This window comes from Ammospiza caudacuta, chromosome 13 (genome assembly GCF_027887145.1).
Source record: "Ammospiza caudacuta isolate bAmmCau1 chromosome 13, bAmmCau1.pri, whole genome shotgun sequence".
Lineage (NCBI taxonomy): Eukaryota > Metazoa > Chordata > Aves > Passeriformes > Passerellidae > Ammospiza > Ammospiza caudacuta.
The window spans coordinates 8,086,776-8,112,897 of record NC_080605.1 but is presented as its reverse complement, the minus strand read 5'-3'; the positions used below and the strand labels follow the sequence as shown (position 1 = coordinate 8,112,897).

The 26,122-nt window shown below is 46.8% G+C and overlaps 1 protein-coding gene across 1 annotated transcript; it reads left to right on the top strand.

The window, feature by feature from the left end:
- The first annotated feature begins 4,328 nt into the window (after positions 1-4,328).
- VSTM2B (V-set and transmembrane domain containing 2B) lies at positions 4,329-24,718 on the top strand. Its single transcript, XM_058813743.1, has 6 exons — positions 4,329-4,395; positions 4,953-5,221; positions 5,812-5,996; positions 7,546-7,575; positions 8,353-8,758; positions 24,138-24,718. Exons 2-6 carry the CDS (start codon positions 5,149-5,151, stop codon positions 24,224-24,226), a joined length of 783 nt encoding a protein of 260 aa, XP_058669726.1. The 5' UTR covers positions 4,329-4,395; positions 4,953-5,148; the 3' UTR covers positions 24,227-24,718.
- The last annotated feature ends 1,404 nt before the right edge of the window (positions 24,719-26,122 follow it).

The window sequence follows — 26,122 nt, the reverse complement described above, 5'->3', positions numbered from 1 at the left end:
ACATTTCAGAGTCAAAAAGATTCACCTACATTCTCTTGGGCACTGCTGGGACATCTTGGAGTCAGAGCCTCTCCTGGTAATGTGGAATTTTGGCTGCTACCCTGCACTTAGCACACTTCTGCAAAGCTGAGTACTTTTTCTAATTCCCAAGACTGAGCTGAGCTGGCTTTTACTCCTCTCTCAGCCTCTGGGTGATCCACCTCACTCAAGCTCTTCCCAATAAATTTGCTCAATCCCTTTGGTATGCAGGGGTTGCACTGAGCAGTGGAGGAGCAGCAGCTCCCATCTGCTGCAGGCTGAGCTGCCAAATGCCAGCCCCACGTGCTGAAGGACCTGACAGATGACAATTTTTACATGTTTTCTTCCCATGCCATCTTATACTCCAGTCTGCTGGGCAGCCAGCACCATGTCTTTTATTAAAACAGGCTATATGCTATGAATTTCAGGTATGTTTTACAGTGTGGAATAACCTGCCTTTCTGGCTGTCTTTGGTTTTGTTGTAAGCATGGTGCACCAGAATGTGAGATTTTGTTGCATTATTATGAAGATGTTGTCCTCTCTTTCCATATGTTTCTACATGAGTGTCTCATCCTGTTAGATCATTTAACAAAGAATGTCAGATAAGAAAGCAAAAGTAGAAACTAAAGTTAATTAAAAATGCATTGGCTGCATAAAGTGAGCCTGGCCAGAATGCAGAAACATGCTTTCCACCTTAATCAGTTTCATGGAAAGTTAAATAGAGTTTTGTGGTGGAAATGTCACTTGTCCAAAGTGAGGATAAATAAACCAGAGGTAGCACAGTCTGCCAATTTTAACCCTGAATTTCCTCATATGAAATCAATCAGTTCTTTCTCAGATACTGTGTTAGACTTCTGACTATCACCTGGATCCTGGAATAACTTCAAGGCATGCAGTCCCTGCTTGCAGATGGGAAATGGGAAATTCATGGAGTGTATTGAAAACAATCCAGCCCTTTGAACTTGCAGTTTTTATGACCTTTTACAAACTCCTTCCAGGAACACAAATATGGTGTTCACATTTGATCAGGCCCAAAACAGGGATTGTTTTGGGCATGAACAGGACTGGAATCCTGATGGGACTGGAATCCCACTGAGGGTGGGGAGAAGGCAGAAACAAGGCAATTATACCTCCTGATTTGATGTTAAAGCAGTGACATTTTAAAGGCAACCAGGGTGGCAGTTGCCAGCCTGTTTTTATGAGCTGCTCTGAGATAGAAGCTCCACAGTGAAGGTCACTGTGCTGGAAGCAGAGATGTGTGAGCATTTTAGCATCTCTCTACTTTTGCTTTTTTGGGTGTCTTTACATCCTATATTCTTTTCTGCCCCTCACCTATTTTCTACAGCAAATGCAGTTTGCAGAAGCCCCTCAGTCACAGCACACTCAGGTTCCAGGGGGGCACCCTGAGCCCCAGAGTGGGCTGGAACCCTCATGGGAGCTGTGAGGGACAGCACTGTCTGCTCCAGCCCTCCATGCCCACAGGGGTCCATGCAAAGGCATTCACTTTCTGTGACTAGAAGCAAAATTGGCTCCTGTGACTACAAAAACATGTCAGTCTAATGAGAAAAATGAGGAGGAAAAAAAGCCTGACAAAAATCTAAGAATAGAGTGTTGAACAGGGCTTATTTCTGTCAGAGGATTTAGGGAAGAGATGAATATTACTTAAATATGATAGGGATGTCACATCAAGAATGTTACACCAGCTCAAAGTATGTCTCATCCCACATGCTTTGTGTGTGTAAATTTGGACCTTTTTGCAGCTTTCTCCTTTCCAAAGGTAATCTGCACTGCCCTAATTTCTGAGTGGATTAACTCCAAATAGGAGAGAAGGCTCCTCCAGCAGCCATTAGAAAGTATTTTGGTCATTCAAACAGAGGAGCTGCTAGTCATTTTAAAGTATTACAGGGAGAATTTACAGACCTTCTTCAAAGCAATCAGCTACACAGTGCTGGAGCCACTTAGGGGATTTCATGAGCTCCTGTAAAACAGAGTCCAACAGCATCAAAAGAGGTCTGCCACTACCTCTGATTCGGAAGTGGAATACTATGGAAATGCCATAGGATTTCTCCATTAAAACACCCAACTTCAGTTTGCCCAAGTGTAAAATATTGTTACCTATCTGCCATACAGACAGCTGCAGCAAAAAAAATAAGGTCATTAACTAAGCATGGCCTTTACTTTAAGCACCTGAATAGTGTCCCTGATTTCTGAGAATTGCTGGATGATGCTGCAGAATCAGCACCTACAAAGTGAGCTTCTCCCTATGACATTCTGCCATTCATCACCTGGTTGGGGTAAGAGGGCAGGCAGGTGAGAGCTTTTGCTGTACAAGTCCCTTTTGCTAGCAGGGTTGAATCAATAAATGACTTCACATGCTGTTATGATCCTAAGAGCAGGATGATTTGCACAGAGTACTTGCTAGTGAGTGTAGAGCACCATAGTCCCTCATTATAGTTTTAGCAGGAGAACATAAAAAGAGTCTTGGATTACTCTGACTTGACACTGTGAAAACCACACTGTTGTGTTTCTTATTCCTTACTTTAATTGAACACCAAGATATCAGCACTTCAGTGTCAGCTGCTTCACATAAAATCAAACTTAGAGGGTAGTAAATACAGCAGAGCTGAAGGTTTAGTGTTATATATTGAGACAACCATTCAAGTTAGAATTGTCTTAACCAACACTACCACTACAATAACAACCTTAAATTTATTAAAATAGAACTAAGTTTAAATGCATTTGCCTTTCCTTTTCATTTTTATTACATATTTTTTATCTCTAAGAACCCAAACTCACTTAACATAAACTGGGTATTTTCACCTTCCCAGCTGTTGTAAATTTTCACAATGTTGCAATCTCAGAAAAACTTTTTAAACATCAATTTTAATAAAAACTTGAGTAAAAGTGTTTAAAACATGATTTGTCACTAGCCATTTGATATAAAAATTACTTGTTTTGATCCTGCTTATCCAAGAGGAGCTTTCTAATCAATCCTTGTGTGGAGGGCACAAAGTTGTGGAATTGCCTCTCTAGCAGAAGATCAACTTAACCCATTCCTGGGATTTGGCTGGGAGACTTGTGCTGCTGAGCAGAGAGGCTGCTGGATTTGCTTTTTCAGGTGTGTCTGTCCTGATGGCCTTTCCCTGCCCTCTTCATGTCCTGTGGGTGCAGCACTGCCTGGGGACTCTGGCACAGTGACAATAAAACCCTGCAGTGAGAGGTGGCCCGAGACCACATGTGAAAAAAGGAATAATGCTGGATGAGGCACACTGAGCTTTTGGGTGAAAACACAGAGTGTCAGCAATTATTACACTATTTAATTAAACAGTGTTAACTAGTAATCACAATAAGTTTCTCTGACTGGTGGGGGCTAACTCCACGTGCCTGGGGAACTGGCCCTGCCTGGGGCAGGATTTAGGCTCCCAGTAACCAATCTGGAGAAAGGCAAGTTGCTCTTCAGGCAAATTGTCATAGACCTGCCAGAGGACTGTCACAGGATTTAAGTCATGGTAAGATCAGTAGGAATGGCTGAAAATGCTCTGAAGAAAAAATTTTCCAGCAAGAAATATTGATTTGATGCAGTTTGGGTATTCTTCAGGACTGTGTGAATTTTACTGGAAGTTCCTGATGGAAGCCTTGCAAAGGTGGATTTTCCTAGCAGGGAGCCAGCAGCTGGCAGGGTCCAGAGATCTCCACCAGAGATTTTTTTTCTGATGGGACAGGGAGGTAGCTGGGGAGCTGGAGAATAAATCAAAGCTGGTCTGATTTAGTTATTCAAAAAGAGAATGTTCCCAAATATTTTGTTCCATAGCAATCTTGTGTATCCAGATGACACATCATGCATCTTTTTAATGGTATAGAATGAAACCATTAAAAATATAAAGGAAATTTTCTGCAGATCTTAAAACACACATCCCAGGCCATCACAGTGATTGAATTAAGTTGTGGCTGAACAAAATGGAGACTTTTAATGGAATTTCCGGGGTGAGGGGGAAGGGCAAATATTTTAGAAATGCACCTAAAATTCATTAAAATACAGCTCCCTCACATTAGTTACTGCAAAAATCAAATTCTGCTTATTATTTATACTCACTGTAATGACTTTACTGATGACTTTCCACGCTTCTATTTTTTTAATTGGGACATTACCCTGAGAAACAGCTGATCCATGGAAACGTTTTCTTGTTATGATGCTGTTTTCTAAATCAATGGGAGTGGGTTTTGTTGGGTTTTTTTTCCTTAATGTATTTTACCAAGCACCAAACGCAGCGAGTTGGGGAGGCTGACAGCAGCCGAGCGCTCCGGGAGGAGCCCGGGCGGGGATGGGGGTGCCGCCAACAGCGCGGCTTCGCTGCTGCGGGCTCAGGTGTTTCGCAGGTACTGCCAGCGCCAGCCGGGCCGAGCGGAGCGGGCCAGGGCAGCGAGAGAGCCCCACCGGGGCCGCGGCAGAGCTGAGCGCAGCGAGGAGCCCCAGCGGGGCCGGGGCGGGTCCGGGGCGGCGCCGGGCGGGGCCTGGCGCGGGGGGCGGTGCGGGGCCGGGCCCGCGGGGCAGCTGCGGCCGGGGCCGCGCATCCATCCATCCATCCATCGCATCCCCGGGATCCAGCGGCCGGCCGGGCGGGCGGGGAGAGGCGGGCTCGGGCTCGGGCTGGGGCTGGGGCTGGGGCTGCCGCCGCCGCCTCCCCGCGCAGGGGCAGAGCCCGCGACGGGCGCACGGCGGGCGCTGCCCGGGCGCTCCAGGGAGGGGAGGCTCGTCCCCGCCGCCGCCGCCTCGCTGGACATCGCGGCGACCATCGTGGGATGGGGCTCGGAGAGGCGCCCGGCGTCGCCTCCTCGCTCCCGGGCTGCGGGAGCCCCCAGGCAGCGCAGGGCAGTTGAATCCCGCCCGCGGCGGAGAGAAGGAGCGGGACGAGATTTTGTTGCTGCATTCCCAGAAACGTCGCTTCTACCCGCCAGCGAGTTTGAGCAGCCGGCCGTGGATTTTATAGTTGCTTCTCCGCAAAGCGAGGTTAGCCGGGAGGCTTTGGCTTTTTGGGAAGGAGCCCTGCCCCGGCCCGCCGTGTGCGATGGATTGAGGGGTGCCCGGCTGCGCTCCCAGCCAGGTCCCCGCCCGCAGCCCACATAGATGCGATGGAAAGTCGGGGGCTGTTCTGCACCCTTTGTTACCTGATGTTCAACGCTCCTCTGCTGTTCATTGTCACTGGTGAGTGGGGAACTTCGGCCGCTCCGGGCACAACTTGCCGGCGGGGCCGTCGGGGCTGCGGGGCCGCATCCGAGCCGCAGCCGCCCCTCGCTCCAGGCCCGGCCTGTTCCCAGCGCGGGGCTGGGGGCAGGGAGCTGCCCGGGCGGGCTCTGGCTCTGCCTCTGGCTCTGGCTGTGGCAGAACAAGGTGGCTCTGTTGTTGGGCCGCAGCTGCCGGCAGCGCGCAGCGGAACGGAGCGGGGCGCGGCGGGCGCGCAGCCCGGGACAGTCCCCGCGCCCTCGGCGGGAGGGGACACTGCCTCACCGGTGGCCTGTATCAACCCGAGGGCTTTCTTAGAAGGACCAGGGGGTTTTGAGTTCTCTTCAAACTTTCCGCTGAGGCCGCGGGTGCAGGGTGACGGGGGCCGGCTCGGCCCTGCCCCGGTGCGCAGTCCTGGATGCTCTGCTCACCCTGTGGGCTCCAGGAAATCTGTGCCGCGGTCAGCGCTCAGCTATCGAGCTGAAACAGCTCACGTTAGACTGAAAAGGACTGATCTTGCCTTTTAATCTCTCTCGTTAACCAGCCCTTGTAACTCTATCTTCCCCTCCCAGCTACCTTTACTGAAGTTCCCAAAGATGTGACTGTTAGGGAGGGAGATGATATTGAGATGCCTTGTGCTTTCCGAGCCAGCGGATCCACCTCTTACTCCTTGGAAATCCAGTGGTGGTACCTTAAAGAGCCAGCCAGAGAACTTGCACACGAATTAGCCATCAGTGTCCCCGGCAGCAGGAGCAAGGTAATACATTGCTATGGAGATGTATCCCTTCATCAAATGCAACATGCTTAGGCAGTGATCAGAATAAACTCAGCATTCCCAGAGTGCTTCCTCTGCCCAGTGCCAGCCACCAGTAGGAAGCATCAGCATGCGCAGGGCCTTTGAGGAATGCAGGAGTACAGGGCATGCACCATGAGGGACTTCATGTCAGGAAAAAACATCAGTGCTGTAAACAGAAAATGATAAATGTTCTGCTGCAAATCAGCAATGAGGTCCCAAGAAAAGCTGTTGTATGAAGTGTGGACAAGCCAAAACCAGTGCTAGACTGAGCTAGGAATCACTATAAAAGGTGGGAGAGCCTCTGCTCAGTGATAGTGCAGAGAGAGGCACGAGGGATACACCTCTCTGTTGGTACATTAACGTGGTACCAGTGTGCACCTACAAAGGGACAGTTACTTGTCCACGTCGACACTTGTGTCCATATCTGAAGCTCAGCAAGATGTTTTCAGTCAGATGTAGCCATTAAAATGCATGAAGCAGAGTTAAATCCTGTGTGCCTTTTGCCCTCCCCCTAGGAAGCTGCTTGGTCTGAGGGCAGGCTTTAGTCTGAATTTTTCAGCTGCATTTCACCAGCATAAGCCAGTTCACTCTGCACCTCCCCACCAGAGCAAAGACAACTTGCAGGTGCCAAACGGGGCTGTGCAAGGAGTGGGGTAAAGCAGGGTTTGAGGCTGTGCTGCCCTACTGTGCAGGACATGTCATCCTCTCCAGCGCTGTCCTCTGTGCCAGCAGGGTGGCCCGTGGCAGCTTCTGTGCCCGTGCCAGCTCCCTCTCTGTGGCACGCTTGTTTTCCTGCAGAGCTCAAATAGAGATGCAAAGCATATAGACACTGAGCTAATGCGATGCCGCCTAGCTGGGGAAAGTGTAAGTCAGTTGTCAGACTGGGAAATAAATCGCTTGGATTTAAATGTCTTCTTTAACCTTATATAAAAACTGTGAGCTGCTTTTACAATAAATGATAACAGAGCAAGCCTGGAGAATGATGACTGTCTCCCTGAGAGGCGTATCAGTGAGGTCTGAGGCATCATTTAGGTTTACAGTGGTTGGCTGGAGACAAAAACATAACCAGATATGAAATGTGCTGCATGACACCTGCTCCCAGGGTGTTTCAGGACTGAAGCTCTGCCCTGAGCCATGCAGCATCCAGCTTGCCCAAGCCCTTCCCTGCTGTGCTGCTGGTGAAGCGTCTTCCCCAGTGTTTGTCAGTGACTGTGAGCAGCAGAGCATGCAACAAGCATTTCTTTGGCTGCTGTTCTCACCCTTGGGGAAGGCAGTGCTTCTGTGGGGCAGCATGAGAACTTTACCCAAACACTCCCCCTGGCTGAGCACTGCTTTGCTGCCTTCCCCATCACCTGGGGGAACTGCCCTGAGCCACACAGGCTGTGTGGATGGCAAGCTGAGAAAGCTGCATCTATCCATGTCCTGTCCTTCCACCGGGGTGGGAATATGAGCATCCTGTTGATGTGCTGGCAGTGCTGAGTCTAATTGCCCTTTTTTTCTGTTCTTTTAGGTAGCAAATAAGGATGCAACTAAAATCAGCGTAAGTGCAGCTCGAGATGGGCGCACAGCCCTCCTCCCACGCGCGTGGGATTTACTGCATGCCCCCCTCCTTTCCTGACACACGAATGCAGCTGGTCTCGGCGGCAGCCGCGCTCCTGCAGCACGGCGGGAGTGTGGCACGTTTCCCCTCCTCACTGTGCCGCGGCTCAAGACGCTGTTACCATCTGTTGCTGCTTTTGCAGTCACGTCTCATTCCTCGCAAATCCAGAGGAGGTGGCCCTTCCTTAGCCACGTTGGAAAAGGACTGTGGGCCAAATCAGAGGAGAATCTTGCGTTTTTCCCCCGGCCTTCTGCAACCCCCCGTGGCCTGAGGCGCCCCCGTTCCCTGGCTGTCCCGCTCGTGTCCCTGCCATGAGCCCGGGAGCCGCTGCCCCTCTCCGCGGTGCTGAGCGCTCGGGGCAGGAGAGGGGACACGAGAGGGGACAGGAGAGGGGGCCCTGCCACCAGCCGGGCTCGGCTCGCTGCAGCGGGCGGGGGCTGCGCTTTCCCCGGGGTGGTTCGGGGCGGTCCGTGGGGGCCGGGGGGCGACAGAGCCCCCGCGGGGGCGGGTGGCAAGCGCTGGCGGTGACAGCGGGGAGGTGGCGCGGGGACGATGGGGACAGGGCTGGTTATGAGTAGCCCCGCGAGGTGGGGCTTGGGCAGCGGGGTGCGGGCTCTGTCCGCTGCTCTGGGGGAGCCAGCCCGGCTCCTGCTCCGGCAGCAGAGGGCAGGCGCTGGGCCCGTGCTGAGGCCGTGCCGGCCGTGCGCTCTCTTGCAGACGGTCCGCGTCCAGGGCAATGACATCTCGCACCGGCTGCGCCTGTCGGGCGTGCGGCGGCAGGACGAGGGCGTCTACCAGTGCCGCGTGTCGGACTACAGCGACGACGAGACGCAGGAGCACAAGGCTCAGGCGCTGCTGCGCGTCCTGTCCCGCTTCGCCCCGCCCGACGTGCAGGCGGCCGAGGCCGTGTCGCACATCCAGAGCGGGGCCGCCCCGCGCCGCCACGGCCCCGCCGCCCGCCCCACGGCCCCGCCCGGGCCCGCCAAGCGCCCGCCGCCGCCGCCGGCCCCCGCCCCGGGCGGCACCGCCACCAGCGCCACCGCCACCGCATCGACGGCCGCGGCCTCCTCGGCATCGCCGCCGCCCGGGCAGGCCGCCATCCTCCGCCAGCAGCACGGGTCAGGTACGGCGCGGCGGGAGGGCCCCGGGCCTGCACGGGAGGAGCCCAGGGGGGAGGGACCCCGGTGCCGCACGGCACTGCCCCGGCACTGCCATCGCTTGCGGGTCGGGCATTGTGACCCCGCTGCCGTGGGGGACTCTCGCTGCGACGCTGAAACTGAGCAATTGCACCCGAGGCTGTTGGCAAACTGCGCTTAGGGTGTCCCAAAGGCGCTTAGGGGCTGTGCCTTGCCTCTGGACTGGAGTGAACACAGGCACGGGGATGGGGAGATGGGTCTGAGTACGAGGCTGGGCCCTGCCTCCCTTTGGTGGGTGCAATGGGGGACCCCACATTCAGAACCCCCTTGCAGTTTTTGGGGTGCAGTGTTTGAAACAGTAGCTGCAGCCTCAAGTGAGCGAAACACCATGAATGTTCTGCAGAGAATTCGGATTTGCAGAGAATTCAGATCAGCGAGTGGCTTACAGGGCTGGTTGTCCCAAGCAGATGTGAGGCCTGTGCAGAGCAGGAAGCAGATTCAGAAGGGAAATGTCAATTGCTGTGTAATGAGCTCCACATCTGAATTAATGGCAGGATAAGAGTTGGAGATACAGTGCTCTATAATGTTTTCCAAATGTAAACATCATGCTAATACTGATTGTCTATCAGTTAAAACTGTATTAAGTTATTAATGCCACATTACCATACTGTGGTTTGCCAGAGAAGGCAGTTATAAACCTTTATTTATCCAATGACAGGAACGTCTGGGATGAAGAACACAGTCTTAAATCCGCATTGCAAAAGTGTTTCAAGCTTCAGAGGTGTGGTGCTGCTCTGGCTGGGCTTCAGCTCTCCCCTCAGCCACTGTCACTTAGCTGGTGTTGAACAAATGTCCCTGCCAAGTTATCTGTGGAAAAGGGGAACAGTTTTGTGCCACTGACTGTGCAGGGAAGGCCCTGAGCTCCCCTCTCTGCTGAGCCTCTTCTGACGCAGGTTCATAATCTTCACGCAGGGAAGTTCACACTTCTTCCTGATACCTCTTCACACTTCCTGGGCAAGCAGTTGCAGGTTTTGGCTCACAGTAATGGAAATCATTTTTATATGGGTCACTGTGACCTGCTGATGCTTTACAGGTGCTGTGTTTTATCAGGCTACTACCTTTTCCTGTTTTCTGAATAATTTAGTTTCTTTCTTCTGTAGAAATGCATGTGAAAGTTAGATTTTTCTCCTCATCATTCCCAAGACTGAGCTGGTTGTTCATTGCTGTCTACTGGTAGATAAGGTGACAGTTCCTGAGATCTAACTACAGGTGCTTGTGGGCATTTAAAGAAGTTCATTTTGCTTTTGGTGAATCCACTGACCCCAAGAAATTAAACCAGAGGGTCGTGATCTATCGTTTTTTGTTTGGAAATATCTGCTTTTCTCCTGGGACCCCAGGGCCGGGGCTTGTTCTCATGTTTCCTCTCCACTCTGTGACTGTGTGAATTCCTGCAGTGCTTTCCATGCTGACAGTAGAGGCTGGCTTTAGGACTTGCAGCACTGTGCACCCTGCCTGCTGAACCCAGAGCTCATGTGGTGCCTATGAACTAAACCAGGACGGTGGGAGTGCAGCGGGCTCAGTTCCACATCAACAGATGGATGTGAGCCTGTGCTGCCAAGACAGCATGTCACATATGCCTGTGAGGGCAAGACCTCCTGCCCAGATCAGCTAAACTGCTGTCTGTCCTGATTTTTTACATGTCTGTGGTTTGGGATATGGCACTTGTGCATCATTTCTAGGCTGCATTAAAATCTGAAAATAAACTGGTAGTGTTGTGGCCAGCAGTGGAGGCAATGGAATGATTTAAATCAGTGAAAAGGGCAGCAGAATACAGAAAAACATCTAGTGGGGGTCTCCAGGTGGAGACTGATGCTGAGGGCTACAAAACTGGCTAAACAAGAACCTGCTGTGAGCTCCCTGCTGGGCACGCAGGTCTCTGTGAACAGTGCCACTCTGTGGCAGCTCCAGCGTGGAGAAAGCCAGGTCAGACTGTTCCTGTTCCTGTACTGACTTCACAAGGTGTGGACCAGCCCCTGCTTTTGTCCCCAAAAGAGGGAGGTAATTATTCGTGTATTTTGGTATGGTCCTCTTTAGAAATAATGCCTTTTCACTCTGCTTGAATCAAGATCTCCCTGGATAACAGGATTCTCCCTGGTTTGTTGTAATTTCTGTACCTGTGGTAGTTTGGAGCTGCCTGTAATTATGAATCAATAGAACATCAATCACAGCATGGCTTTGGCAATTTGTACCTGAGGAATTTGACCCTCAAAAATTCCTGATTCAGGTGCTTTCTGGGCCAGAACTGCCTGAGTCTTGTTACCACAAGATGTCTCTTTGGTTGCTTCTGTGAAGCAGACTGCTGCTGTCCCAGTCCCCATCTCCTGGGTCCTTTAGAAAGACTATCTGGGACAGGGATTTGGTCTGAAGCTGAGAGACAGCCTCAGTAGAGGCAAGAAGTCTTCCCTAGACATGAATGTTGCATAGAAACCTGGATAAAATATTATCATGGCAGTCAGCATGGTGAGGGCTTGCAGGAGGAAAGGGAAGACTGGGGTCTCCAGTGCTGCCACTCGGGTTGGAGAAGCACTGAACTTTCTCCTAAATGTCCTAAAAGAAAATGACATCTTAGACCTTCTGAGTTTCCCATTTGTATGTTAAAGTGGTGTTCTTTAGAGCTACAGTGAGCTGCAGTAATTATTGTTCTCCTTAAAGAATGCAGTTGCTTTATAGGAAATGGGGTTTTCCCCCTTTATTTACTTCTGGGAGCTGGAATCCCTGTTTTGAGTCCACCCCCAAGGCAGTGTTGTAACTGGTTTTCCACCCAGTAGGGCCAACAAATCCAACCAAATCTTTGTTCATGTGGTGTTTGGACTGCAGGACCTAACCTTGTGATGCTGCATGAGTTATATCTGCACAGCACTGTAGTACACATGCCTCATTATCCTATTTTGAGCTCCATAACACATACAGATAAGTGCTTGCACCAAATCTGTGTGTAATAAGTGAATAGTCTGATACATTTACAGTACTTAGCATTTCTGAGTCTTTTCACTGTTCACAGGGATATTACCTCTGTATAAAGGCAGAAATGTGGTTGAACAATGGATTTGCTATCAGTGATTAAGAAACATCCTCATTTAAGACACTGCAGAGCTCTGCCTGAGAGCTGATGGCATGGCACTAGCTACAGTGTCCTGCATGAACTGGCCTCTAATCCTATTTTCCTTGCAATAGAAATCTTCCCAATGTTTTCAGTGTGGTAAGAGAGGGCCTCTATGTACTTGGATTCCAATAAACATGATTATAGATCAAATGCTCCATTGGGATGTGCCTGCAGGGCTCTTGTTGACTTCAGCTGCTGCCCCAGCCATGCACCATGGAAAAGTGTGATTCTTTACGTCTTCAAAGTGAACTGAAACATGAATTTATCAGGATAAATGTGTCTGTTACTGAGATTATTTAAAGAGCACAGAGTCTCATCTGACAAACTGGGTATAAACAGAAAATCCATTGTTTTGAACATCATCAGAAATGGTATTTGCCTGAATTCTGTGTCAGCATTGTGGTATATAATGCAATAGATCCAGTATAACTGGAAAATTGACCAATATGCCACAAATATTAGCTACTTAAACAGAATTTTATCTGTGATGTTTAAACAACCATATAAAAACTTGGTGCTGTGGTCTCATGGAAGCCTGGAAAATGGGATTTGGGCTGTGAGGAGACAAAGATCTGCTGGCAAGAACATTTTTAACACTATCAGAGAAGCAGTCATCCCTGTGGTTCTAAATAAAATAATATTGAGCTTTTAATTTAAATGCTTGTACACAAATGGAACCTTACACGGTAGGAGAAAAATGGGAGTGAGCTAGTGAAAGTGTGCAAGTTGTTATTGTTTGGAAATGCTCTGGTTTTTACTGGGCAGAGTAGGGGGGATGCAAGAGCACCACTAAGTGATCACACAGCATCTCTGTCTCAGGAAGTTTGTAGTCCAAGAGAGGAGAGAGACAGATAAGTGACACCAGAACAATAACTGACTTTGTTGAGTCGTGTGACAGCTGTGAAATTAAATATGAAAACTTAATTTCAGATCTTCTGAATTTAAGTCCAGTGCCTTAGTCGTGAGACTAACTTTGTCATCTGATGGTGCAGTAATAAACAAGGATCTCCATCCTGACCTCCTGGGAGGGAAATTGACTGTATTACATCCTACCAAATGGTCTCCAAAATGAGTGCCTGTGTATTGGCTTGGGGGCAATTTTTAGTTAACTTCTGAGCAGAATGTAGATCAGACATTGCAGCTTCCAAATTCCCTTTTATTTGTTTGATCTCCAGCCTCAAAGCTCAGGAGTGAAAGCTTTAAATAAAATAAACAACAATGGGAGTGTGAAACAAGAGGCTCTAGGAGGAACACAGGCTCATGTGCTATGCACAGATGAGGTGGTCGTGGCAAGGAAGAACACAAACCTTCCCTCCATGCCTGTCCCTGCCCTCCTGAAAGCCTTTGTGTGTGAGGCAGGAGGAGCTGTGCAGCAGTGCCAGCCCTGCAGCCCCGTGGTGCTGAGCACAGCCAGCCCAGCTGCAGGCACATGGAGATTGTGGACACAGATCTCTGTGGGGCACTGGCAAGCAAGAAACCTGTCTGTGCAGCTCAGACAGCACAGGAGGAGCACAGGGTGTTGTTGGTGCAGAGCTGTGGCTGGTCAGGGGCACTCTGTGCTTGGGTTTGGGCTAACTCTGGGGTAAGGTTTGAGTTCAAGGCTCTCCTGCCTTTGTCAGGGCTTTAATGACTCTCTGCCTGTTGGAGCCAAGCCTGTGGAGCTCGTTTGTGTTTGACAGATGAACATTACATGGAATAGCAAGGAAGGAAAGTCTGTGAGGCTGTTGAGCCCAGGCTCCCTGCCTTTCCCACTCAGTAATGTCTGGGTCTACTCCACTTCTCCTGTGCTTTTTATGAGACCATGTATGAGCTCAATTCTGATGTTCCTTGTAGTTAAATGCAACCTGGGTCACGTCACATTTTCCTTTACATTAAAAAAAGTAGCAAGACAGAGGCCATAACTGAATTATCAGGCTGACCTCCTAAATGTCACTGAATAATAAACATGCAAAAAGAATTCTCATTAAATACACATCACTAGCACTTTAATATCTAGGCAAATTAGACTGCTTTGGGGACAAGTGAGGTCAAATATCTTCTTTTGTGTCTGTGTAATGTGGATTAATTCTCGAAGTGGACAAAAGCACTAACTGCTGTACTGTGTCACCTCATTATCTAGGGCAGAAACAAGCTGTGCCTGGGTGTTTTTGTACTGTGGAAATGCAATTTATTTGAGTAACCTCCTTTCAGCGGTTCTTGCTTGTTCCCCAGAGGACAGACAAAACTGTACTAACCTATTCTACTCCAGCCTGTTCAGTGCCCTTGAAGAAATCCAAATATTATTTGAATTTCTTTGAAATCTTTAAGTTACAGATGAAAAAATCTTTTAAAATATTACTAAACACAATGAAGAGGGTATTACAGGTCTTTTTAGTGAATATTGAAGCTGTATCTAACACTGCTCTAGATTTCTATATAAGACTGATTCATTAGTGAGTGAGAATTGGAAATTTATATGAAGAAAGGCTCGGTGCACCCACATGTGTTTTTGCATGAGCAAACAGCATTTGGGGCAGGAATAAATATTTAATGCTAGTTCTTTGTACATTTTTTCAATAGATACTTTGCAAAAGGAGTCTTAGTTTGCAGCACCAGCTGACTTTGTATCTTTTATGAGAGGCAGTAATTGTTACTCACTCCCCACCTCGGCTATAACGGTGCAGCTTTACTGGTGTATAAACTAATTGATGTATAAACTACTTGAACTGTGCTGTCGATTTATATAGGTCCCTAACAGTTTAAAACTCAGCAGTGGTGGCACAAAGAAATGCCTAGACATATCTGGTACTGGTTTTGAGAAGGTTTTTAGCAGTGTGGGCTGTAGCTGGGAAGAAAACACAAAGTAGCCTCTGCCAGGAAATGAATCTTACAGTAGTCCTGTGTAGGTGTTTCCTTTTCACTTAAGAGAGCCTGACAGGACTGTGCTGGCAATAAAAGGAAGTTGCTTTGGATTTTGATTTACCTTTGCTAAAGCAGTAAGAATGCTGTCAGGCTCACTGCTGCTGTTTACTATGTGTTTTTAAAAATTAGATAATGGTAGAGCAGTCCCATATGTCAATAATAAACAGTTCAAGTAGGTTTGTATTGGAAAAAATGGGGTTGTCAGCAGAATGGTATTATTTGTCACAACAGCAGCTAACAACCAAGCACTTTATATTGCTAGGCTGTTATCAGCTGGGAGGCAATTTTATTAGCTGGAAAGAAGAGCAGTTTGGCAGAGCAGCGCCGTGCTCAGCAGAGGGGTCTGTGTGAGCCAGCACGAGCTGCGCTGGCTGCAGCAGGAGCTGTGCTCACTGAGCAAGGAGCACCAGCCCTGCCCTCAGCACCCTGCCCTGCTGGGAGGGAAGGCTCACCTGGAACAGAGACTGCACACAGCCAAACAATAAAGCAGGGATTTATTAAGAGGGCAAGCACAACTTAAAATGGCCACAAAATGGACGAGTGGTCATGGGGTCTCTCACTTTTATAAGTTTTGGTCTATTAGTGTGTTGGAGCTCATTGTCCAATTACAGCTTCAGCTTATGAAGTCCAGTCCTTCTTGTTTTCTCTCTTTGGTCTACTGTTGTTTGTGCTCGTGGGCTTGAAATCTGGATCAGCTGTCCTTGGTGCCCAGCTAGAGAGGGAATTGTTTTGTCTCCCTGCTCTGTGCACAGAGCTCACCATCCCCTAATACAAAGCCACACACTAAAGCAGCACAGAATCTGAAAAATATAACAGCTAAGACCTGAGGCATCAGGAGCATGACATCCCTGTGTGAGGAGGGAGAGGCTCTGACTTCCAAAGGGAGCTCCCTCGTGGACATTTGTCTTCTACACCTGTTTTTTTGCCATGCTGCTGGAGGAGTTCAGGAGACGTGGCAGTCTATCACCTGAGCTCATGGGTTAGTGGTGCTCAGCGTGAGCTCATGGCTGGGCTTGGTCATCTTACAGCTCTTTTCCAGCCTCACCCATTCATTCTGTGATTCTATGGGTAAAATTCATCAAACTGACATAATTAGAAATAGTTTACTGCTTTATAATTTTTTTAATTATCCTGCTAATCTGAATCCCTCTCACACCAAGGAGCTGGAGATTTCACATGTACAGAGGGTACTGAAGAATATCCCATGTCCACAGTTTTGTCAAATAATCCCTTGCTGCCTTATTCTGCAAAGCTTGGCCCCCCTTACACCTAGTCACAGCAGAGTCTTTAGTTAACTTCAGTTAACATCTAGAAAATATCAGTCATTGGGAATATTTGGAGGGTCTCTGTATTTGTGGGTCAGTCCCAAAATGCTGCTGTTTGTTTACAGCAAAAAGATGATCCCTTTTTTATTGAAATCACAGGCTCTGCTTTTTTTCCAGGCACATGCTCTCAGTACAGCCATTTCCCATGTGTCAACATGCATTCTGCTAATGCACTTAGCTCTGGTTTTTTAAGTATGGACAAGATAGGGTTATTAAAAAAAAAAATCCTTAATCTGCACTTGCATCTGCTTAAGTTTAGTAATTCTGATTGGAGTGATAATTACAACTATATTGGCAGCTTGTTCCTAATCCTGATCAAGTAAAAAATACTCTAAAAGCAGTGAAGTAAGAACCACTGGGTCATAGTCTATTTCTGGGTTGCAAATATTTACAACTTGTATCAGTTACAGGATATGAAATCTGTGTTTCAGTGGGACTCATTGTCAGTCCTTTCATAAAGTCCCTATGGAATTGTGTGACCATATCTACCTTGCCTGCTTTTCTGCTATATGACTTTTTAGTCCTCCTACTTATAATGAAAAACCTGAGCATATGCCCCAAACTTGCTTCAAAGCTCAGTAGCTAAAACCAGCTCCCAGTATTTTTCATTACCTTGTGGTCTGAGCAGTTTGAGTCCTGCTTTTGCTACTTATGTGTATGGATATGCTCTAGAATTGCTCACATAATAGCAAAGAAGAAGGAAGTGTAGAACTGGCTGCTTATTCACCACCTGAGCTACCACTCATGCAGTTACTTATTTTTCTCTGTATTTTAATTTAGAATTCATTTTCCACCAAATTTCATTACAAAGAATTTTGTCTGTCTCATTATTCAACTTTCAGGGAATGAATTAATGGTTCTTGGTTTTGTTAAGTTAATTTTAGATCATGGAACAGCAGAAAATTCTGGAAATTAAGACAAATTCATAATTGCATGGTTTAAGTGTCTTAATAAGATGTTTGGCAAGGAGAGATCATCCCACAGATACCAAAGCAGAAATCTGTTTATGTGAGGGTAATACAAAGTAGAGACCAGCTGCAGGTCTTAAAAGAGGAAAGTTACTGGGTTATTTAAATGCACACCAATGGAAAGAATTTGAACTGTATCATCTATATGGAATGAATTACTCATTTTAAGCATTCAGGGTGCATTTCTGTTCTCCATTGACACCGTCTGGAGCAGTGTTTCCTTTTGGAGCTTGTTATAAATTACTCCTGCTGTTGTCTTGAAGTTACACTTTAATTTCTCCCAAGTGGAGATGTGGTGTGGTTGGGTGGTTTGTGTGGCTCTCTCCAGTGCGGAAGAGATCCCAGGAGCAGCTCCCAAGGCCTGGCTCCCTCAGCTCAGCTGCTGGGCTGTCAGTGGGCACTGCCTGCCCTCAGTGGTGTTCACAGGCACATGCAGTGGTTAAAGAAGCAGAGGGAGGCTTTGGTAAGCTTTTATATTTTTCAGATTCTGTGCTGCTTTAGTGTGAGGGTCTGGGCTTCCTATTAGGGGATGGTGAGCTCTGTGCACAGAGCAGGGAGACAAAACAATTCCCTCTCTAGCTGGCGACCAAAGACAAATGATCCCAATCTCAGACCCAAGAGCATAAACAACAGTAGACCAAAGAGAGAAAACAAGAAGGATTGGACTTCATAAGCTAAAGCTGTAATTGGACAATTAGCTCCAATACACTAATGGATCAGAACTTATACAACTTATGGTTGTTCTGTACACTTCTGGCTACCACAAAAGGGAAATGAGGAGATTGAGGGAAAATATTTCCCATATTGTGTTACCCCCATTTCTTGTAACTTTAGTGGGAGATAGTTTTTTGCCAGTCTCTTGGCCATGAAACTGCTTATTTCTCTGGGAACCTAACACCAGAAGTATTTGTTTATAAATATAGGATAATTTCTTGCTCCATAGCAGATATGGATTTCCCTGCATTCATCACTAGTTCGACAATTCCTGTTTGTGATAGCTGTTAAAACAAAAGTGTTGTGCCTTGCAGAGCTGCAGCAGCTGTGGAATGGGTCAGACCAATTGTCCATTTAATCCTGTGCCTTATATCTAATGATGTCCTTATGATCCAGGAGAGGGAAGAGCCTCTGCAGAGGATCACAGAGCACTTGGCTGCTCTGTGTACCATCAGCATGTTTGGCAGGGATTGTCAGCACTAACATTTTAAGGAAAATTTGGCCTTAATGAGTCTCAGCTAAAATGAGCTCTGTTGAGATCAAAATGCGCCTCAATAGCTGCAGGTGCCTTAAGAAGCACATCCCCAGCTCCTGTACCACTGCCTCTGTCCCGTCCCACAGGCACTCACACACTGAATTCCAGCAGAGCACTGCAGTGCTTCAGAAAATCAACACTGTAGAAGGAATGTTTTTCTTCTCTCAGCTTCTTATCAGAACCAAACTTTTATTTCTGCATCATTTCCTTGCATGACTGCACCTCTCTCTCTCTCATTTCCAACCAATTTATTTGTTTTCTAATCTGTAGCCTTACTGCTACCATGCTAAAAAACAAAAGTCTAAAACACCAGTCCTCTGTCCTAGGTGAACTTTTCGAGTTGTCACATCAAGAACAGTCAAAATTAAGGACCAGGCTGCTACAAGGAATTGGCTTTTTCCTCAAATACACATATTTTTCAGCCTAGTCGGGAACTTTGCACTGTGCTGCCCTATATGCAACTTCTGTAGAGTTATCAAGCCTTAAATTCTGCCTTACCTCATTGTTTTCAGGTGAGTTTAGCCCAGCACATAAATAGATACAGGTGTGGGCAAGTAAATTAATGTAATTTAGTGTCCTCTTTTCAGGACTGCTAAATACTCCAAATGCAAATGGAATCTCATTTAAAATATTAAAACCTGTTGAGTTTCCAAAACCAGGACAGGAGGCTTTCAGTAACTCTTGTAATGTGAGGTTTTGGCAATTCACCTCTAAATATGGGCCTGAATATTGCAGTGGATATTTTGAGAGAGAAAGTAGAGAAACAGTGAAACTCAGGTGTATTTGAGAAGACCTAAAATTATGAGTTTTACAAAACTCTGGTCAGTGTCTTCTGGCCAGTGAAATTGCTTTCAGCTTCCTGGAGAGTTTGAGGTTGTGATGTGGATAAGGAAGTGAAATGTGGGCATTATCATGAAAGGTGTGGAGGGCAGTGCTGGTAGTTTCACCTGGCTGTGTGGGAAGATTTACTCCTGACCTTAAAAACCTTGATGTCATGGATGAAGGAACAAAGCAGAATTACAAGCTTCTACCTGCATGGTTGTGTAGAAATAAAAACATACGCTGACTTCTGTGAGGCATTTTCTTGAGATGAGTTATGGAAAGCTGTTCCAAAACTCGTCGAATCATAAATAAAAACTGCAGTGGATAGAAAACTAATTTTGTCATCGTGCCTTCTAGGCAGGTTCAGTGGCAAGCAGAGCCCGTGCAGTTGCTCATAAATATGTGGGAAGTCAGCACTGCTGAAATTAGCTCCACCAAAAGGCATCTGAGGAGCTGTCTGTGGCTGAGCCTGGCACGATGATCCACAGCCACCAAAAGCCAGGAGCTGTGGGGACACCACAGCTCAGTGGTTTTTCTGTGGTACCAATGCTGCTTTGAACAACAACACCTCCTGCTCCATGCAGGGCTCAGGGCTGAGCTGGGAGGGTCTGCGAAATCAGCACAGGCTCTGCATGCACTTCTGCACAGCATCCTGGAGAATTATCTCCTGGGCAGGAGTGGGAATTTAAAGGCATTAGGTACAGAACAAAAGGTTAAAAAAGCACAAGTGCAGTGTGTGGATTGTGCTGGAAGTACTTAAGAGTGGAAGGGTGTAGACAGTTTGTAAGATCTTGTCTCAAACTGTGGAATAGTTCTAATGGAGTGTAGCTTATTATCTCTTTGGTTCAGTAAGTCTATAGTGACTTTAGTCATTTCAATTAAAAACTTCTAAGAAGCTCTTAGGTCTGAAGTTGGGAAAATTCAATTCAATGCAAATTCTCCAAATGTATGTCAGTGAGTGAGAATCTGTTTTATCTAGGAGGTTATTGTTTGTAATGATCCTTGACTAGCAACCCATGTAAAACTCCATTTTTCCATAGATACCAGAACAAGAACATGTATCAAGTGCAGCCTAAATTTTCTGAACTGATAGAACAGATCAATCTATATGGCCACCTCTTAATGAAATGCCAGGTTTGAGGGCTTTAATTGGGCATTGTTCTGTAAGGAAATAGGCCAAGGCTAACAGGTCACTGCATAAAAGCACTACAGAGAAATGTCTCGTGACACTGCCAGCCAGGGCCCCAGCTCCATCATCAATAGGCAGTCAGATTTTAGGTGTTATCTCATCTTTCAAGGAAAAGAGGCTACTGATGTCTTTCAGCTTTTTATTATATGGGCCACTGCATTTTACCACCATCTCAGAAAGAGACATCAAAAGACTTCTCAGATTCTTTCTAGTAGGAAAAATAGGTGACTGCAGGAAGCTGTGGGTTTTGACCATTGGTTAAATATAGCTTGCAAAAGAATCATCCCAATTTTTTCTGGGTGTCACAAGTCACTTGGTTAATTAATGTTTGTTTTTGATTGAACTGCTTTAAGTCAAACTGTGATTAATTCTGGCATAAAAAAATACTAAATAGAAAACTACAGTAAAACACTATTATGTCATAAATTGCAAAGAAGGATGAAGGATGCCAGAGAGCAATTCACCGTACACAAAGAGAACAATTTGTTCTTGTTCTGCATGGTAGTAGACTTTCCCTTTTGGCCATGAGCATATAAATATTTTAAAAGCAAAGTTGTAAGTCTGTATAGTGATAAAGAAGCTTGCAATAACAGAACACCAAATAAATATTCCAAATATCAGTGAAATGTTTTTCCCAAGTGTCTGTAGTTTGCAAGTAACTGTGTACTCCTGATTTAGGGGGTCTGGATAAGAACCCTCTGTCCTCACACCTGGATCAATCATGTGCCCAGAGCCTCATGCTCAAGCCCACATTTTGTTTGCTTATATTTACAGATGTAGCAATTTATTAACTAAAAGTCAAGACTTCTACTACTGCAGTAGCAGCAGAATTGAGGACACTAAGTTCAGTTTGTTGTTGAAATTCTTTTTCTGGTCTGCTTATACTTAAAAGGAGGAGAATTCTGAAGTTCTGTGTGTCCAGTACTGTCTGAAGTCTTAGAGCAGAACAGCACTGAGTCAGTATGAAAAAGGAAGCTTGTATGTGGTGTTCAGTAAGAATAATCACTTTCAAATAGTTTTTTTTTTAAATATGTTTCATTTAACTGCTGAGATTCTGTTAGCAGAATCTGAACTCACATTCTGCCATCAGAGAAGATGGAGAATATAGGTTAAAAACAACAGCAGTTTCTACAGAAGGAAAAGACAAAACTTGGACTGTTGAATTCACGGTTCTGCGCTGAAATTTAAACTAAAACCAGTACATAGAGGTAAACCCAACATAGGAATGATTTTGGTAGGCAGGCACACAAGGAGCTGTGACTAATGCTGCTTTCCCTTCAAAGCAGAAACCATCCTAAGCTGGTGTTCCTGGCAGCCCTTCAGCACCACAGCGGTGAGGACACTTGAGCTTCAAGAGCCCATTTCTCCAGGTTGAGTTTCTCTGTGTTTCCAGGGGAATTCCCCTTCACAAAAGCACATCTCGCTGTCTGATCAGCTGGCAGCATCTCAGACTCGAGCCCTGTTCATTGAAGGCAGGGAAAGAATGGCTTCTCAGCACCCTCAGGTTTGATCATAATAAATATCCAAGGCCAGCTCTTCCCTGCAGTGCTGGGCAGGTGTGGAATTGGCACGAATGTGGCACCACTGAGCTGTGTGCAGCTGCCAGGAGTGTTGGCTGCTGCCAGGCTGCCCCTGCCATCCCCAGGCTCAGGGGACAGTGACAGCCCATGGGGACTGTCCTGGGCTGGCCTTCTTGCAGCTGTGCCTTGTCACAGAAGAGAGGACATCCCTGCACAGACTTCTAGTGTCTTTTTGCAATGAGTTGCAACTATCTCCTTTAGCTGCTGGAGTTAATTGTATTTATTACTGATTTTTCAGTTTTCAAAACAAAAATCCTGTGTTCATCTTAATACCTTGCTGTCACTGTGCAGGCAGTCTGAGCATGTGTTTGTGCATGCAGGGATTTAATTAAAACCTTAATAACGAAATAATCACCACACAGTCTGGGTGTCTGTGAGATAGCACTGTGGGGACATTTCCTGGGTTCCTAAGTCGCACAGCACATTGCTGTGTTCTGGTTTTGATGCTGGGTAATCATGCTCCAGCATTGCTGGTGAGGTGTGTGTAGATTACAAGGCAGCTGGAGCAGCCAGCCCAAGAATAGTGCTTTGCTCAGGCACTGTTTGAGGCATTTCCTTTGATCATGCCACAGCTGGGAGACACTCACATGTCCTAGAGACCAAGACTAAAGTATTCACATTACCGTGCCTGAAGAGAGTTTCGTAAACAGAAGTGCCCTTGATTACTTTTCCAGAGATACAGGAAACTTATTTTTAAATTTTTCATGCTTTGCAAAGTGTCTCTCACAGTGTGGGTGGCACTCAGTGTTTTGGGCATTGGTCACTCCTGTAGGTTGGGTGCTCAGCAGAGAGGAGCTCTCTCCCCAGCTGTCCCTCTGCACTTCAGCTGCAGGGCAAATTCCCACTGGACTCCTGCTTTTGTCCCACATCCATCCCATGCTGGTGAAGCTGCACAGCTGGTCCTCTGTGGCCCAGGAAGGTGTCCCTGGGTGCATTTGGGCCAGGCAGCTGCTGGGGCCCAGCCTGGCCTTGTCTGCATGGGCTGAGCCGCGCTCAGGGAGTGCCAGGCATCCGTGTCCTGCCCAGGGAGTGCCAGGCATCCGTGTCCTGCCCTGCAGCAGTGGCAGGGGCTGCTCCAGGGAATGGGGCTGCTCCAAGGAATGGGGCTGCTCCAAGGAATGGGGCTGTTCCAGGGAATGGGGCTGCTCCAAGGAACAGGGCTGTTCCAGGGAACAAGGCTGCTCCAAGGAATGGGGATGCTCCAGGGAAAGGGCTTGTTTTGCCTTTGCCTTTGCCTTTGCCTTTGCCTCTGCCTCCTCTGCCTCTGCCTCCTCTGCCTCTGCCCTTGCCAGCAGCACAGCAATGGGCATTTCAGAGGTGACAGCAGAGCCTCATGCCTGTGTCCCCTGCTCTCCTGGCTGAGCATGGCCATGAGACCTCGGCCCCACGGCTCAGCCCTCCCATGCCAGAGAGCGGCACACCATGGTGCACACAGCAAACGTGTGCTCACCTTTTTGTATCTTTTCAGCACACCTTGCTAGAAAATAGAACTGAAGGAGTATCTGGGTGTGCAGGGTGTGAGGCAGGGACAACCTTGGTGGCTGTGGCTGCCCCTGGTTGCTGGGAGCAGTTTCCTCAGCGTGTCCTGCCCCATGAGTGAGCTCACTGCTCTCCTTGGGACAGGCTGACAGGAACAGATGTGCTCCACACCTGACCTCTGTTTTTCTATAGATCCTGAGCACATTTTTAATTTAAAATTCTGCTCTTTCCCATAAAAGGTAAAGAAGATGTCAAGGTCTTGCTGTTCCCATTCCAAACGGAATGGGTTCATGTCCTGTTAATCAAGAAGTACAGACGCAGCATTTGTCATTTCCCTCTAAAGTAATGGGTGGTTGATACCTGTCATTTCTCAAGAAACTATATACCAGATTATGGTGTATTTATAGAAATCTCAATTGCTGGTAACTTGGCTGAAGCCAAGTTTAGGCATACCATTAGTAGCACATAATGAAATGACCTCAGTGGAGTCAGATTTGGGAGGGGGAGGAAAAAGCTATTTGAGTTGAATAGCTTGAGGATGCTGTTTTACTATTAAAATTAAGCTTCTGACCCCTGGCACTGAAGTGATAAAAATGAATCTTCCTATATTTCTCTTTTGCATTTAATCTTCTATATTGGAAAAGATAAAAAATCAAATCTCCTTCTCTCCCTTGTCTCTTTCTCTTCTAGGTACAGGACCTGTTTATGCTACAGACCCACTCCTATACATGTCCCTGTTAATACTGCATAAGCTTGTACATTTATTAGTAAACCACTGACGGACTGCTCCCTCCACTGCTCCTCAGCCAAACAGAAAGGAACCTATTTAATAACAAACACAACCCCTGACAAAGAAATCCCTACTGTTTTAAAGATGGACAGAAAGAGACTGAAAGAAGCATGATAAATTCTACATGGGGGGAAAAACATATTTTTGGGGATGCCACAAGAAAGTAAACCACATAGAATAATGCATCTAGTTTCCAGACTCTATGGTGTAAAGCCCTGCTCTGTGCATGGCACTTATGATTTCTCTATTTTAATGTAATATTTTTTCTTTTCTAAACCTTCCCTCTGACTCTTCATTTTGCACGAACTGTTGAGCAGTTATCTTTATGACAATATGTAAAGATGTTGGGTCAAACCCTTCCTAAGAAAGGAAATATTTTTAGTAGATTATTGTGTTTAGGTTTTTTTGGATTTCCTTTTTCTTTTTTAATTAAATTATTTCTTTTGGAGACATTAAAAAGGTACATCTTACCATAATTAATATTCACTGTCAATAATATTTATTTTTAAATGAAGATTGGAAACAAGGTAAGACATTTGTTTATAAACTGTATTGTATATTGCTGAATAACAGTTGAATAAAAAGATTTTGAAATAAAGTTTTTACAGATGTGTGTGCCTTTCCCTGTGTCCTGAATGTCCCTGAGAAGGCTTGATGGCTGCATCCCTTCCATGCCTTGAGAAAAGATGCAGTACAAACAAAATAAAATTGAAATCAGTTATTTTTCAGACACCCTCACCTGGTGCCAAAGCCCACAGCAGAACGTGCAGGCAGCCAGTCCCAGGCTGCAGCTGCCTTTTCCTTGGTGCCACAAGAAAGTAAACCACAGTTATCTCTGGGCAGTCAGGGCAAGATCTGGTAGATGGACCGTGGGACAGTGTGTGGCATTCAGTGTAAATTGCTTTGGTTTGCCCCATGCCTCTCTGAAAAAACAGGTAAATCAAGCAGTGGAAAATCAAAATGAATCCTCCTGGAATGTTGTGTTCCCTAGTTCCAAGGTTTGTTTAAAATATATTCAGATTTTTTTAAATGCATAATGTCACTTTTCTTATCCAGGTGAGCTTCCTCTAAAGAAGTTTTTTACAGCAAATAGTTATTTTTCTGTTGCAAAATGCTTGTTTTTCAAGTGAGCCTGTAAGATGACTTGGTAAAGGAACCTTTGTTAGCTGAATTTATTGAACTGCCTTGAAATTTCCAATGCCTGACTCTGACTCTTGTCCTGTCACTTGAGTGGCATTTTAGAGAGGAGTTTCCTGTGGGAAAGGCAGAGTGGCAGCTGCAGTGGCAGCAGGACTGTGCCTGCAGGAGCTGCAGAGCAAACACAGGACACGCCACTGCCTCACCTCGAACCTGAGTCCTGTCCTGCAAGGAGGGCAGGGAGGGATTGCCATTGCCCAGGTGCTCAGCATTTCCTTTTTCTAGGGCTGCCAGTGACAGCCAGGGGTTTGTGCCACTTGCGCTCCCCGGGTTGGAGACCAAGCAGATCTGTGTTTGGTAAGAGTACTACACTGTGGTAGTAAAAGCCTCTTGCACTGGGGCAAACTCACCATGGGGATCCAGAGGGGATAAAATCAGTAATTTTCATCTGCCAGCTGTAGGACTGGGGAGCAATCCATAATCCTCCCACAAAAAGCTGAACTGCTCTTTGGAAGAACGAGGAGGGAGTTTCTGTTGCCAGCCTGGAGGTGCAGCAGAGCATGAGACACTGAAGAATACAGTCCTTGGCTTCCATGTGCCACAGGAGCTTCTAAACCTGGAAGGAAAAGGTAGGTGGGAAAAAGATTTGCACGTTGGAGCATGTCTGAACAAATACCAGCATCCCTGTGTGGGAATTTGCTCAAGGACAGTTACTGCAGAGGTGTGCATGGAGCCTGCCATGTCAGGA